We start from the raw sequence: 17,464 nt of genomic DNA on the forward strand, positions 1-17,464 counted from the left end.
GGCTCACCGAAGATTTCTTTAACCCTCAGAACCATTATGTCTTAAAGGTTAGCATTTACAGTATGTAATTTTGCCCATGGGCCTGAATCTGCAAAAAAAAAAAAATGTATAAATGTAGAAAATCTGTAGACAATGGATTTTTTTTTTCTTTCTCCTATACAAAGATAATTGATGATGGTGCTATTTTTTTAACTAAAAAGCACATCGCATATAACAGCACCTTCTGTCTGGATTGTATATACTATATTTTTTGTAGTACTAACATGGAAAAATGGTTTTATTATCTGTCAGTCAATAAATAAGCATTTATTAAACTTCTACAATTTGTCAGGTACTACTTGCTCTTAAGGAGCTCATAGTCTGTTGGAACAGATAACGTGTAAAAAGGTATCTAGATATATAGAGGATATATACAGGATAAGATACCAAAGAGGATAAATTGGATATAATCAACAGAAACAAGGTACTAGGATTTCAAGGGGATCAGGAAAGTCTTATTATATAGAAGGTGGGATTTTGGCTGCAACTGAAAGGAAGCCAGAGAGGCTGGGAGAAGGGAAAGAATTTCGGGCATGGGAGACGGCCAGTGAAAATTCCCAGGGTATCTTATGCAAGGAATAGCAAGGAAGTTAGTGTCACATATGGGAGGACTAAGGTATATGAAGGCTGGAACAATAGGAGGGGCAAGTTATAAAGGGCTTTGAATGCCAAATAGAAGGTTTCATATTTGATCCTGTAGACAATAGGGAGTTTATCGAATGGAGGGGTTTTTTGGGGAATCTTGACAATATTACTCAAAAGTTGATGGAACGACAGGAAACCAAAAAACAAAACAAAACAAAACAAAATAAATCAGATGACTTAGATGATGTGTTTCTTTTAGTCTGTTACATAGGAAAGGTGGAAAAGGAGAATGTATAAAAAAGCAATTATTTCTAATACTGACAATGAATGAAGGGTGAGTTACAACTTGACCACTCTGGTGTGTGTGTACACACACACATACACACACACACACACACACACACACACACTCAATTGACATATATATCAACTGATCTTGAAATCAAAGTTCAAACTGAGATCATCTTTTCCCCTCTTACTTTGATGTAGTTTATATAGTCTGTTGAAATTTTGAATTATATATTAATTTTATTTCTTGTGATGGGGGGCCTTCAAAATGGGGGGCCAAAGCCAAGGAGTTTCATAATCACCTAATCAGAGGTTGGAAATGTGGTTCTCCCTTGTATGGTTAAATGTAGGATTTGTCTCCAACATAACTATATCTACCTTTACTCCTCAGTACTTTCTTGTTCTCCAATCCCATTCTCTATGCTATTCTTGCTCTCAGTCCTCCCTTTCTGAGCCAGTCACTGAACTCTCAGAAGTTAATGTCTAACCACTACCTTACAGAGGAGCTATACAAAATGCCACTCTGAAAAGTCCCTTCTTATCCCAGCATGTTCATCCCTTCCTGTGTCATCTGTCTTTCTCTTTACTCTCCCACACCCGACACATTCAATTAGTTGCCAAATCTTAGCATTTTTACTTCTATAACAGCTCTGGCATCTCTTCCCTTGTATTCTCATAAAGCCACAACTCCAGCTTGGTTCTCATCACCTCCCACCTGGAGTGTGGCAATAGCTTCCTAATTGGTCTCCTTGCCTCAAGTATTTCCCCTTTCTAATGCATCCTTCTCACAGCAGCCAAAGTATCTTTCCTAAAGTGCAGGTCTGAGCATGTCACACCTTTTCAGTAAAGTCCAATGGCTCCCTGTTGACTCTAAGATCAAATAGTATTTCATCTTTAATCTCCTTTTAAAGTTCTTTTTCTATAAGTTATATATTATACATACTTATAAAGAGAGTTATAGGTATAAAATTTACAATAAAAATAGACATGGGTACATGATCAAAATTTTTATTTATAGGAGGAATATATAATAAAAAATTAGAGCATCATAATTTAAAGGCAGGTAACTAATCTTATTAAGAAATAAGTTATTTTCTTTCATTAAATTCCCATCACATGCTTTCTAAAACTTATTTTTAATCAGATTAAATAAGCAATAATACTAAGCATTGGTTTTGCACCTCCTTTTTTTCTGTTTCCTGCCTCTCCCCTTTTCTTTTGCTGTTTGTCTTCTCTTTTTTCCTCTTTCCTCTCCTCCCACCTCTGTCTCCTTTCCCCAGTTCTGCCTCATACTTTGCCCCCTCATGCTTTGCCTGTATGCCCACAGAGCATGCTATAACAAGTATAACTCCACCCTGTGAAAGAACTGAAGGCTTTGGGGAAAATCCAGTGACTGAACTCTTAACTACTGATATGTAAGTCTCATAGCGCCTGTGTGCAAAGGTGCTACTTCCCCAGCAGTTGCTAGCTAGCATGCAATTTTGAAGGGGCGGCGGAATCCTGTTCACATAGCTGAGATGTGATTCGTCAAATTTGCAGAACTTTCCCCTTAAAATCTCTACACGACTACCAGTCGTACACCCCAGGAGGTTTTTCTTTTCTTGGTTTCTTTTTTCTTTTTTTTTTTTTTTCCTTATGTTGAGACATTGACTTGCAGCTTCTCAGAGTGCATGTCAGCTATAATCCAGTCTCCAGCAAGTTACACTGACATCATGAACTCAGAAGCTGAAGAATCAAAGGAAGGTATGTTTTTTTGTGGGTGATAGAGTGGGAGGTATATTTGGGTCAGTGTTGGAAAAGGTGATGGCAGGCTGAGTTTTTAAACAAGCTATATATATTTTCTCTTTTGGAATTACCCTTTTGCAGCCAAAATAATAGAGAAGAATATGGATCTTGTGTTCATTTTTTAACATGCAGCCATTTAGTGGAGACGGGGAGGAAGAGGGGAGGGGAGAGACCTGGCACAGACTCTAGAGGAAGGACTGCTCTTTAGATTTCTCTGGAAACAAAATAGCTGAAGTATTGACTGCAAGAACTGGGAACTTGTTTGTGAAATGGCATCAACACAGCAGAGGGCTGGATCCCCCCTGGAAGAAAGCTCTAATGATGGCAACTGAAAAAAGAAAACTTTGGAAATTGGAATGGTTGTGTTTCTTAATGAAAAAGGAAACTATGAGAGAGAGAGAGAGAGAGAGAGAGAGAGAGAGAGAGAGAGAGAGAGAGAAGTGAAAGATCTTTATTTTGGACTTTTGCATTTATCTTTTAACTTCCCCTCCCCTAATAGGGTATTTGGAGGAGATGGGGGTGAGTGGAGGGGTTGGAGAGAGATAATAAAGAAAGAAATGTAAGGGAGATTTTGTGTGTGTTTGTTAATACTGAGAGGAGTGTGTCAGTTTCCAACTTTTCCAAAGCAGAGGGTTTCATTTACTCCCAACCTGATTGAGTGACAGGGCTGGAAATTCGCCAACAAAAACACAATTATACACTAGTGTTAGTTTGGGAGTTTATTTGTGTGTGGAGAGGGTGTTTGTATGCTTTATTTCCTGAAACTTTGTGTACAAAAGACCACTTGTGAGAGGTGGGCAGAGAAAAATCAGAGAGTAAGAAGTTAAATACTCTTCAAGCTTGTGGAACTTTTCTTTTAAAGCACTCCCCAGGGAAACTGGTAAATTTCAAAAAAAAATCACAGTGGTGTTGGCAATCGGCTTTGGCCGGCAAGGTTCCAACAGTATTTGGGTAGAGGTTAACTAGAGAGAAAAAGCCTTTAAGAAACTTGATTTTTCCCCCACTCTGTTCTGTGCCTCACTCCCTTCCCCCACTAAAGGTTAAGTGTTTATAAAGTCATTACTGTGGACCTGAACTTACCTTATTATGCCTATTGAGGGGAACAGGCAATAAAAAGGGTGCTTGTTGGACAGGAATACGGAGCTGGCTTTGAGTCAAAATGTATGGCTATGAGTAAGGATTTGAAAATTCTTACTGAACCTACTAGTAATGGGGGGTGGAGTGATAAATGTCTGTATAGTGTAGCTACCAAAATCATTTTGGGGAGATTGGGATATGCATTCTATACCCTTTTCTCTTCCCTGCTAACTGAAAAAGTTACTAGGAATGAATGCAGGAGGAAAAATAACAAAGATTTAGTATGGGGGAACTGAAGAGGAAACATCTCCTTAAATCACTATAATCAAACAATCAACAAACATTTATTAAATATTTACTGTGTGCCAGTGCTGTGCTACATACTGGAGAAATAAAAGACAGAAAACTCAATCTTTGTCCTCAAGGGGTTTATAGTTGGGGATGGTAACTGGGGTGGTTTTGCATGGGCATTAAAATAAAGGTAGCACTGTCAACATTTAGGGGCTGAGTTCTTTTTTCTTTTTTGAATGGTGGGGGAGGAGGGAACCAAGTATTATGCATTCTTTTAGCAACATTCACTTTCCACCTACCTAGAGTAGACAGTGGTTTGCAAGTTGAAGCATGAAAAGGCCCCTGAGTTACACACAGGAAGCTGCTAATACTCTTGTTAAGTAGACCTCCTTAACTCTGAAAAAAAATTTTTTTTTTTCATTTTGGCTAGACTCTTAATAATTTACGTTCCACACATTCTCTAGAAATAGCTTAGGTACTTTTTTCAGAAATGTCTGAAATTTAGAAAAAATACTTGGAGGTGCCAGGGTTTTAAATTGATGGAAGTTGAAATCTGATCTATCTGTAGGGATCTGATCAAATACTTTTATCAACCAGGTGGAACTATTCTGGTTTTTGCCAAGAATCTTAAACAGTAGTGACTGTGTCTACATATCTGTGAGGCAGAGTTCTGGGTCAGAGAATTCACCTTAGGGCTCTCATAAAGACAGAGTTTTCACTAAGCTGCAAACCTGATTATCTGGGAGTTGATATTCAGTTATCATCAGTCAAATCTCTATGTAGAACTATGTCAACAACCTAGTTATCAAACTTCTCCATACATGCAAATAACTCATTGGCTTTCCCCCATCTTTTACAGTTAGTTTTCCCCACTTAGTGTGAGAACATAGCTGTTTAGCCATAGAATCTATTTTGCAGGAAAATGCCCTTGGATTTCTTCTGATTTCTTGTAATGGGAGATGTTCTTAAGTCCTCATGCCAAACTGTCAATGAGTGACTAGAATACTTCTTTGAGGGTTAAATATGAAGGAAGGAAAAAAAAGACTTAATAGTCTATCAGAGGCCAACATATTTGTGTGTGCATGCAGGCGAGAAAGATCTCATGGCTATTAGAAACTTAGCCACCTTAGCCTAAGAAATTCTTGCCATTGTAATACACTTTTTTGCCTGTCCTTTTTCTCTTTACCCTTCCCTCTCACTTTAAAAAGGGTAGTAATAGCAAAAACACTTTGAGTTTGATGATGAAGCATGGAATGGACACCCAGTCCTTACATTCTTACTAAAGGCTGAATGAGTTTAACATGTCTGGACTTAAAATAAACATGAGAAACAGGGAGTTCTGTTAGAAACCTACTTTGAAGAAAGAATGAAGGCTATTGAAAGGAACACATAGACACTTTAGCTTCAGAGAGTAGCAACAGTGCAGCTGTCGACTACATTCCTAGCATACATTTGCTTCTTATAGAATAAATGCTTTTACTTATGAAATAATTGGGAGTAAAGGATAAGTTAACAGCAGCAAAGAGACCCCTAAAGCCTTTGCTCTTGTTGAACACTTAATTGGAAGTAGCTTCCTTCCCCACTTATTGCTATCTTCTGAATTAAACTCCCTCTTAATGTAGAGGTCCATTGTATAGTTGTAGATTCTTGAAAGGAAGAAATAGGATGAGTCTGGGTCACCTAACTAATTACATCCTGTTTTGGATTGTCTTTTTAAAAATATCCTTTTATATTTATTTTTTTATGTCATATTGTAGTTGCACTTCATGCATATGCCCTCCTTAATGCTTTCCTCGGTTGATTATCTCTAATTTACCCTGTCTGTTTACATAGTGTTTTTTTCTCTGTGTGTGTAACCTTGGGTAAATCATTTCACAAGGTCATAGGAATTAATGCTAGAGAATCCAGAGTTCATCAAGTCTAATTCTGTAATTTTACAAATGACAAACTGTCTTTTTTTACATAGTTGTTTCTGTGTCTCCACAGTTGGACTGTGAGCTCCTTGATAACAGGAACAATATATTTTTTTCTTTTTTTCTTTATTTCTTTTCTTTATAGTCTTAGGGCTCAGCACAGTGTCTAGGAGGCACTGGTACTTGTTCTAATTTTGATTACAGGATTTATTACTGAAAGCCTCTAGACCAGGGGATCCCAACATTCCTTTGTGTCATAGACCCCCTTGGCAGTCTAATGAACCCTATAGAACCCTTGTGTAAATGGAATTTTGTACCCCGGGGGACTACATCCCCCAACATTCACTATACCCTTTAAGAGTAATGTTTTTAAATACATTACATGAAATCTATAGGATTACAAAGGAAACAAATTCTTTTTGAATAGGATTATTAAACTGTCTTTAAAATGAGGTCATGGACCTCAGGTTAAGAACTCTTTATCTAGAGCAGCCCTTTCATTTTTTAAAAAGAAATGATGAGTCCCCAGAAAGCGAAGTAGAAAGAACACTAGATTTCAAACTATAAGGACTTGAGTTCAAATCCTGGCTCTACTACTTAACAAGATTTAAGATTTTGGGCAAGTCACCCAACTTCTCTGTGTTTCAGTTTCTTCATTCGTAAAATTATAGAATTAGACTAGATGATCTCTGGATGTCTCCTCTAGCATTAATTTTATGAGCCTGTGAAGTGACTTATACACACACAAATAGTGGCAGAAGAAGGGATTCAAAGTTCTCAGATTCCCGCTGTGACTTGTTTTACACTATAAGCACATGGCTATAAGTACAGATAAGCTAGACATACATTCCATTGAGAGAAAAGCATACTCTTCATTTCATTTTGAGACTAGTTTCAGATTCTCCTTTCCTTGTGAGGATCTTTTCTAGGTGTGATTTGGAGGGACCAGAAAGAATTGGGTAGAAGGACACAGAGCTCCTGTTCAAAGAAAGACTAGGTAAAGGAAATGGACTTGTTGGTTTAGCTCTCTTTAAAAATTGCATATGTTTGGTTTGAACAAAAATGTTGTAAATGTGCCACCTAGTAAGATGGGCAGCTTAATTGAAGCAGAGGCACTAGGTGACTAGCCACTATAGCTCTCACATTTTTCTCCTTGCTTCTTTTATCTTCTGCCTTTTGAATTACTTTGAATTATTCTGAATTTGTATCACCAGATATCTATGTAGCCCCTACTACATACCTAGCATAAAAAACATGATCCTCAGGTAACTAGTTGATTATCTAATTGTGGGGATAATACTTAACACATGCAAACAATGGCAATTAAGAGAATAAATTTTGAGTGTTCAGTTGAATAAAGGCAATAAAATATAACAAGAGTTCAGGGAAGTGGATACTGGGGCTATATAGGAATTAAAAGCTTCCTGGAGATGGTGAAACTTAAAGGATTTGGATAGGCTGAGGGGAAAGGGGGAAAGTGATGGGGCACAGTTCTTGAACCACAAAGGCATTTTCTCAGGTAAGGCGCTGGGTTTTCTATTCTGTAGAATATTTACAGAGGATTTTGCCATTGCTTGTCATCTAGAGTCTGAGGCTTCCACCTCTAATAGGCTCTAGACTAGAGCACAGAGAGAAACTTGGTCCATGTAGCCAAAAATCAAGGATCAGTGATTAGAACAGGATTGCATTTTGAGAATTTCCTGGACTCTCCCATCATACCACTCATTTTATAGCATTTAAGATGAATTCTCTAACCAGGCATCATTTTTTGTTTTTTAAGAGTAAATTATTTCAACTCCAAATATATTTGAGCTTGAAAACTAAAACTGGTTAGACTTTGAAAAGGCTGAAGGCTCTCCTAGGAAGTGTGAAGAATGGAAATGACTGTAAGAGAAGTGAAGGGCTTGATTCAGAACCTGTGTTTTTTTTTTCTAACCTGTGTTCTTAAACAGCTGAAGAAACCTTAGAAATCAATCTACGAGGACAAGATTCAGTCAGGTGCCTGTAAATTGTAGAGATATGAAACCTGCTATACCAAGGGGTAGGAAAACAAAGACAAAAATGAAACCAACAGTCTCTTCTCTCAGAGAACTTACACTTTATTGGGAGGATATGACATAAACACAGAAAAGTAAAATATAAGATAATTTGAGAAAGAGCATTAAAAAATGGGATTATCAGGAAAGGCTTTGTACAGGAAGTGACATGACCTTAAAGGGGATCCTCTTCAAAGAGAGGAGAGAATTCACCCCAAGCATTGTGGATACCACATGTGAAAATATGGGGAAAAGAGAAACAAAAAATGAGTTCAGGGAGCAGCTAGCAGGCCTGTTAGGCTCTAATAGAGACTCTGCAAAGGGAAATAATGTGAAATTATATGGAAAGATAAGCCGGGTGCCAGACTGTGGAGTTTATATTTTATCCTAAAGGCAACAGGAAGATATTGATCATTTTTTAACAGACATGGGGAAGAAAATTGGAGAGAACAGAGAGAAGACAAAAAAAGCTTTCAGGTACACTTAAGCTCAGGGGGTGATGAATAGTGGGTGGTCCAGCAACGGGAGAGTGAGGAATAGGCACAAAGGAAGAAAAGCCAGGAGTGAGTAGTTTTGTGTAGCCTAGGAAAGAAAGAATATATAGGAAGGGGTTTGGAAGACAACTGTCAAAAACTTCAGGGTGAAAGGGGTAAAAATAGAATGAGGACTTAGAAAAGCACACAAGATTTTGAAATTGGTAAATTTTAAGAGAGTAGTTTCAGTTGAGTACTGGTGTTAAAGGTCCCATTACAAAAAGTTAAGAAGTGATGACAGGTAGGCAAGTGATATAGGCATCTATTTCTAGGGGCTTAATTCTGAATGAGAAAAGGAATAGATGATACCTTGAGAGAAAGTGGTAGGAACAAGTGAAGGTTTTTTATTTTAACATGGAGAAAATGAAGTATCTCTCTAAGGAAAAAGTCAATAAATATTGAAAATGAAAGAATAGGGGGCAGCTAGGTGACTCAGTGGATTGAGAGCCAGGCCCAGAGATGGAGGTCCAGGGTTCAAATTTGACCTCAGACACTTCCCAGCTGTGTGACCCTGGGCAAGTCACTTAACCCCCATTGCATAGGCTTTACCACTCTTCTGCCTTGGAACCAATATACAGTATTGATTACAAGACAGAGAGGTAAGGGTTTAAAAAACAAACAAACCCAAAGAAAATGAAAGAATAAATAAATCAAGGGGGAGGTTCCCAGGGAAGATGGAATAGGATCAGATCAGAGGCACAAGTAGCAAGATGGGCCTGAGTAAAGAAAAAGCCTACCACAGTCTCACATTAGAACAAAGGAAGAGAGAAAGGGAATGGTGAGGTATGTAATAGGGCAGAAGGGGATCACCTAGTGGCCTTGATAGAGCCTTTCCTGAGAAAGAAGAATTGATCTAGGAGGGTTGAAAAGGGGGGTACATTATCGTAATAATTTCTTTGGAAAGTTGTGATTAAAGAAAAATAAAAGTATTGCCACGTAGCAGTCAGGAGCAAATTCCAATTAGGTAATATAAATGTATAGAGTATCTAATCAGTAGGGTTGTATTTACCTACTCCAGCAGTCACTTAGCAACTTGTCAGTAGGAGTGGAGAAGGCAGATTGGTGGAGATAACTCAAAAGTAGAGATGTTGACATAGTTTAAATGATAGGATCTTTTGAGAGTCAAATAAGTTAAGAGTAGAGCATTATATAGCAGAAATGGCTAACTATAGAGGCTAGAGGATGGTGGAAAAGGGGAAAAAGAGAGAGAAAAGTTGGTATAAAGCCTATAGGTTACAGTGAATAAGAGAAAGTTTAGACTAAGACCAAAGGAAATATGGTAGAATGAGGTTATAGGTAAAGAGAGGGGACACTTCAGAGTTCAGGAGTCTTTAGGCCACATAGTAATAGGTGATGGCTAGAAAATAACTATTTCTGTAGATTGCTGAATTGGAATGAAAGTATAGTTTATAGGAATTGAGGTTGATGATCTGGAAGGTCAAGGTGTTTGATGGAACATCAACATCTACCTTCTTAAGAATAAGGCCAGAGGCTATTTCCGGGTTAAGATAGTGGCAGAGTAGAAGCAGCTTGCCTAACCTCTCCTAACCCACACATACAGGACTCCTCAAGAAGACATAAAAACAAATCCAGACGAACAAAGGGACCCCACAACAGGGCGCAGCATTGAAGGTACTTGGGATCGGGGCATTTCCATGCTATAAATTAATAAACAGCTCTCAGTAAAACACAAGCTGAGCAACCCCCTCCACTCCCACACCACCTACAGTGCCAAAACCAGCGCACAAGAGCTAGAGAGAGCTTGGGGCACTGATTAAGTCCTTGGCAGCTACCTGGGGTCACTAGGGCCTGCTCTTGAGAGCAGCAAGACTTAAGACCCCAAGAGGCTAAAGAAAGTGTGGACTTTGAACACAGACCCTGAGCGCAGGCTCGGACTTGGATCCTGAGTGCAGGCATGGACCCAAGTGCACACTCGGATCCTGAGTTCAGGCACGGACACGGAGCTTCAGACAGAGGAACAAGCAAGGGGACCACCAGGAGGCTTGACCCTGAGAACAACTAGACCTGTGACCTCAGGAGCCTAAAGAGTGCAGACAGACCCTGAGTGTGAGGATAAACCTGAAAGGGTGCAGGGCTAACAATGGCAAGCCATCCACAGGAACCTCAGAAGAGAAAGATCAAATAAGAAGAAATCTGTAACAGTCAACAACTTTTACACAGATAAAATCCGGACAACAGAGCAAACAGCAGAGGAGAACAAACAAATAATCATATCCAAACCTTCCCAAAAATAAGGAAAACTGGTCACAAACTCTTGAAGAGTTCAAATCTGAGAAAATGAGAAAGATGGAAGAGATTTGGCGAGAGAAGTGGAAAATAGCTCAAAAAGAAATTAATAAGTTAGAAGACAGAAACTCCCAATTGGAGTAAGATGCCCCAAAATCAAATGAAATGGTAAGCAAATTGGCAACCAAAATCTGGCAAGAAAATAACAGTTTAAAAGGCAGAATTTTACAATTGGAAAGTGAGGCAAGTAAATTGAAGACCAGAAATGACCAGATTGAAAAGGAAAACCAGTCTCTAAAGGCTAGAATTGAGCAATTAGAAGCTAATGATCTCTCAAGAGAGCAAGAACAAATAAAGCAAAGTAAACAGGTCTAGAAGAGACAATTTGAGAATCATTGGTCTCCCTGAAAAAGCAGAAATTAATAGAAATTTGGACTCCATACTAAAAGAAATTATTCCGCAAAACTGCCCTGAAGACCTACAACAAGAGGACAATATAGACATTGAAAGGATCCATAGATCACCCTCTACACTAGACCCTGAAAAGACAACCAACCCCCAGGAATATAATAACCAAATTCAAGAGCTTCCAAGTAAAAGAAAAAATTTTACAAAAAGCCAGAAAGAGATAATTCAGATATCAAGGAGCACTAATCAGGATCACATAGGCTCTGGCAGCCTCCATGCTAAAAGACCGCAAGGCTTGGAATATGATATTTAGAAAGGCAAGAGAACTGGGTCTACAACCAAGGATCCACCTACCCATCAAAACTGACTATATACTTCCAGGGGAAAGTTTGGGCATTCAATAAGATAGGAGATTTCCAAGTATTTGCACAGAAAAGAACAGGATTAAATGGAAAGGTCAATATCCAACCACAAAAATCAAGAGAAACATGAAAGGATGAATAAGAAACAGAAGGGAAAGAAAGTAAACTCTTATTTTTTTTAATTTGCCTCTTTAAGGGCTTCAATAAGATCTAATTATTTGTATTCCTATGTGGAGAAATGTTATGTGTAATTCTCTGTAGTGAACTCTATTCACTATTATAGTATTCACTATTATAGTAATTAGAAGAATTATTCATAGGGAGAGGTTGGAGTACTAAATGATCTAAGATGATATGGGGAGTGGGAAACAGGGGGGGTGAATAGTAGAGGACACCAAGAGAAATTTGAATGAATAAGAAAAATAGGATATTCTATTACACACAAAGAGGGCATGGGAAGGGGAGGGGATGAATACTATTATAAAAAGGAGAGGAAGAGAGCATTAAGAGGTAATATTTAAACCTTACTCTCAGTGGAATTAACCCTGAGAGGGAAGAGTAGCTATCTACATCCATGCGGATATAAAACTCTATCTAACCCTACTGAGAAAGTCAGAAGGGATAAACCAAGGGGAGCAGGGGAGTGGGGAGGTCAAAAAAGGGAGGGGAGAAGAAGGAGGAGGAAATTCATTAGGCCTTAAAAATAAAAAGAGGGAAATAATAAGGGAGGGAGTAGAAAGGGAAGTAAATCAAGGGAGGGGACAAGGGTTACTGGCTTACAGCAAACCACTGGTTTAAAAGGAAAGAGTGTAAGAAGAAGGGTAGAACTAGGAGAGGATACCAAAATGTTGGGGAATACACAACTCATAATTATAACTCTGAATGTGAATGGGATGAACTCGCCCATAAAACGGAAGCAAATAGCAGAATGGATTAAAAACCAAAATCCTACCATATGTTGTCTACAAGAAACACATATGAGGCAGGTGGACATACACAGGTTTAAGGTAAAGGGCTTGAGCAAAATCTTTTGGGCTTCAAATGATAAAAAGAGGGCAGGAGTGGTGATCATGATTTCTGACAAAACCAAAGTAAAAATAGATATGATTAAAAAAGACAGGGAAGGTCATTACATCCTGATTAAAGGCAGTATAGACAATGAGGAAATAACAGTGATCAATATGTATGCACAAAATGGCATAGCATCCAAATTCATAAAGGAGAAACTGGCAGAGCTCAAGAAGGAAATAGATAGCAAAACCATAATAGTGGGACATCTAAATATTCCTCTTTCATATCTAGGTAAATCAAACCAAAAAATAAATAAGAAAGAGATAAGAGAGGTGAATGAAGACCTAGAAAAATTCGATTTAATAGATATGTGGAGAAAAATAAAAAGGGTCAAAAAGGAATACACCTTCTTTTCAGCTGTACATGGTACATTCACAAAGATTGACCATGTAATAGGGCATAGAAACATTGCAAACAAATGCAAAAGAGCAGAAATAATAAATGTAACCTTCTCAGATCATAATGCAATAAAAATGATAATTAGTAAGGGCACATGGACAGGCAAATCAAAAACTAATTGGAAATTAAATAATATGATTCTCCAAAACCAGTTAGTCAAAGAAGAAATCATAGAAACAATCAACAATTTCATTGAAGAGAATGACAATGATGAGACATCCTACCAAACTCTATGGGATGCAGCTAAGGCAGTACTCAGAGGGAAATTTATATCCTTGAGAGCATATATTAACAAATTAGGGAGGGCAGAGATTAATGAATTGGGCATGCAACTTAAAAAACTAGAAAGCGAGGAAATTAAAAATCCCCAGATGAAAACTAAATTAGAAATACTAAAAATCAAGGGAGAAATTAATAAAATCAAAAGTAAAAGAACTATTGAATTAATAAATAATACTACAAGCTAGTATTTTGAAATAAAAAAAGATAAAATAGACAAAGTACTGGTCAATCTAATAAAAACAAGGAAAGAAGAAAACCCAATTGACAGTATCAAAGATGAAAAGGGAGACCTCACCTCTAATGAAGGGGAAATTAAGGCAATCATTAAAAATTATTTTGCTCCATTGTATGGCAATAAATATAGCAATCTAGGTGATATGGATGAATATTTACAAAAATATAAATTGCCTAGATTAACAGCAGAAGAAATAGAATACCTAAATAATCCCATATCAGAAAAAGAAATTGAACAAGCCATCAAAGAACTCCCTAAGAAAAAATCGCCAGGGCCTGATGGATTCACAAGTGAATTTTATCAGACATTCAAAGAGCAACTAATCCCAATACTATACAAATTATTTGATATGATAAGCAAAGAAGGAGTCCTACCAAATTCCTTTTATGACACAAATATGGTACTGATTGTAAAGCCAGGTAGATCAAAAACAGAGAAAGAAAACTACAGACCAATCTCCCTAATGAACATAGATGCAAAAATCTTAAATAGAATACTAGCAAAGAGACTCCAGCAAGTGATCAAGAGGATCATCCATCATGATCAGGTGGGATTTATACCTGGAATGCAAGGATGGTTCAACATTAGGAAAACCATCCACATACTTGACCATATCAACAATCTAACAAACAAAAACCACATGATTATCTCAATAGATGCTGAAAAAACCTTTGACAAAATACAGCATCCATTCCCATTGAAAACACTGGAAAGTATAGGAATAGAAGGACCTTTCCTAAAAATAATAAACAGTATATACCTAAAACCATCAACAAGCATCATATTCAATGGGGATAAATTAGAAGCCTTCCCAGTAAGATTAGGAGTGAAACAAGAATGCCCATTATCACCTCTATTATTTAATGTAGTACTAGAAACACTAGCAGCAGCAATTAGAGAAGAAAAAGAAATTGAACATATCAAAATAGGCAAGGAGGAGACTAAGCTATCACTCTTTGCAGATGATATGATGGTCTACTGAAAAAATCCTATAGAATCAACTAAGAAGCTTGTAGAAATAATCAACAACTTTAGCAAAGTTGCAGGATACAAAATAAATGCACATAAATCATCAGCATTTCTATATATTTCCAACACATCACAGCAGCAAGTGGTAGAAAGAGAAACACCATTTAAAATCACCCTAGACAATATAAAATACTTGGGAATCAATCTAACAAAACAAACACAGCTATTATACGAAAACAACTACAAAACACTTTCCAAACAAATAAAACTGGACCTCAACAATTGGAAAGCCATTAACTGTTCATGGGTAGGACGAGCTAACATAATAAAAATGAACATCCTACCCAAATTAATTTACCTATTTAGCGCCATACCTATCAAACTACCAAAAAACTTTTTTACTGAATTAGAAAAAACTGTAACAAATTTCATTTGGAATAACAAAAGATCAAGAATATCAAGGGAAATAATGAAAAAAAAATGTGAAGGAAGGTGGCCTACCAGTACCAGATATTAAACTATATTATAAAGCAGAGGTCATCAAAATGGTATGGTACTGGCTAAGAGACAGAAGGGAGGATCAGTGTAATAGACTTGGGGTAAGTCACATCAGCAAGACAGTGTATGAGAAACTCAAAGAGTTCAACTTTTGGGACAAAAATCCACTATTTGACAAAAACTGCTGGGAAATTTGGAAAATAACATGGGAGTTATTAGGCCTAGATCAACATCTCACACCCTACACCAAGATAAATTCAGAGTGGGTGAATGACTTGAATATAAAGAAGGAAACTATAAATAAGTTAAGTGAACACAGAATAGTATACTTGTCAGATCTCTGAGAAAGAAAAGATTTTAAAACCAAGCAAGAGTTAGTGAAAATTACAAAATGTAAAATAAATGATTTTGATCATTTCAAACTAACAAGCTTTTGTACAAACCAAAACAATGTAGCCAAAATCAGAAGGGAAACAACAAATTGGGGAAAAAAATCTTTATAACAAAAAATTCTGACAGGGGTCTAATTACTCAAATATACAAGGAATTAGATCAATTGTATAAAAAAAATCAAGCCATTCCCCATTTGATAAATGGGCAAGGTACATGAATAGGCAATTTTCAGATAAAGAAATCAAAAGTATCAATAAGCACATGAGAAAGTGTTCTAAATCTCTAATAATTAGAGAAATGCAAATCAAAGCAATGCTGAAGTATCACCTCACACCTAGCAGATTGGCTAAAATGACAGAAGGGGAGGGGAGAGTAATGAATGCTGGAGGGGATGTGGCAATTTGGAACTATGCTCAAATGTCTATAAAAGACTGCCTGCCCTTGATCCAGCCATACCATTGTTGGGTTTGTACCTGAAAGAGATCATAGATAAACAGACTTGTACGAAAATATTTATAGCCACACTTTTTGTGGTGGCAAAAAACTGGAAAAAGAGGGGATGCCCTCTAATTGAGGAATGGCTAAACAAATTGTGGTATCTGCTGGTGATGGAATACTATTGCACTCAAAGGAATAATAAACTGGAGGAATTCCATGTGAACTGGAAAGATCTCCAGGAATTGATGCAGAGCAAAAGGAGCAGAGCTAGAAAAACATTGTACACAGAGATCAATACACTGTGGTAAAATAGCTTGTAATGGACTTCTGTACTAGCAGCAATGCAATGACCCAGGACAATTCTGGGGGATTTATGGAAGAGAATGCTACACACATTCAGAGGAAGAACTACAGGAGTGGAAACACAGAAGAAAAGCAACTTTTTGAATACATGAGTTGAGGAGGACATGATTGGGGATGTAGACTTACAACTACCACACCTATGCAATTATCAACAATTTGGAAATAGGTCTTGATCAAAGACACATGTTAAAATCAGAGGAAATGCGCATTGGCTATGGGGGGGATGGGAGGTTGGGGGTGAAGTGGAAAGTAAGAGCATGAATGATGTAACCATGTTAACTTTTCTAAAAAATAAATATTAAAAAAAACGAATAAGGCCAGATATTGAGGATGGGGGGGGGGGGGGGGGGAAGGGTTAGACCTGTGAGCCAAATTCTGAACTCCTTAAGAAAGAGGGAAGAATAATCTAGAGATCGGTAGGTACTTGTAACAGTGATCTGGACAGGGTAAGTAAGGTCTTCAATGGAGTTGGAAAGATTGTTAAATAATTGAATCTATAATGAGCAAGTAATATGCCTACTCTTTTTCATGGCCCTGTGTGTCAGGAGGCATGCAAGGAGGCCTTCTTACTGAGGCCACTGATGAACTACTTTTTAGAGGATGCTAGGCTTAAGTGATTGCAAGAAGTTAGAAGAAACAAAGAAGTCTAGGATAAAGGAAAATTTGTTAATAAGACTGGAAATTCCAGAGGGCACAATTGTAGGGGAAGGCAAAGTAAAACAATAATTATGGAGGGATAGGACTGAGGGTAACAGGGATGAGAGGACAACAGACAATGCCTCGGCAAACATCACCCCTGAATTTCAGGAATTAGAAATGAGAAGATGGTGGAAATTTGCTATCCTCCACATGGAGGAAGTATCCTTTGTTCACTTCAGTAATAAAGGGCAGAATCAGTTTGTTCTTTCTTAAGCATCAAGGACCTTAAAGGGGGAATGGACCAAAAGAATATCAAGTCAGTGGTCTCAGTGGGCAAAATACCTGGTGATTAGGTCCAGAGTTGCCTTACTGAACTCACTCTTCAAACCATCTCCATACTTACTCAGATGGTGCAAATTTGTGAGTATATTTCAAAGACAGCTAAATTGTGGAATATGCACCTGGCTCCTGGTTATGTCTGGTGTCTCCAGTTCTAGTTCTGGATAAAGGCTCTTGAGTGTCTGAGCACACAACTGTCAGAAGAGCTAAAGTATTATTTTTCTCAGTGTGGTCAATCTGGGCAGTATTAGGCAGTTCTAGAGCTAATTGATTT

At 37.6% G+C, this 17,464-nt stretch overlaps 1 protein-coding gene across 1 annotated transcript in view; it reads left to right on the plus strand.

The window, feature by feature from the left end:
* Positions 1-2,132: 2,132 nt before the first annotated feature.
* TNFAIP8 (TNF alpha induced protein 8) overlaps positions 2,133-17,464 on the plus strand; it is a 61,387-nt gene continuing 46,055 nt past the window's right edge. Inside the window, exon 1 of the mRNA XM_044661993.1 lies at positions 2,133-2,655. Coding sequence (XP_044517928.1) covers positions 2,583-2,655 — 73 coding nt within the window. The 5' untranslated portion in view covers positions 2,133-2,582. The remainder of the gene's footprint in view (positions 2,656-17,464) is intronic.

Source organism: Gracilinanus agilis, chromosome 1 (assembly GCF_016433145.1).
Source record: "Gracilinanus agilis isolate LMUSP501 chromosome 1, AgileGrace, whole genome shotgun sequence".
NCBI lineage: Eukaryota > Metazoa > Chordata > Mammalia > Didelphimorphia > Didelphidae > Gracilinanus > Gracilinanus agilis.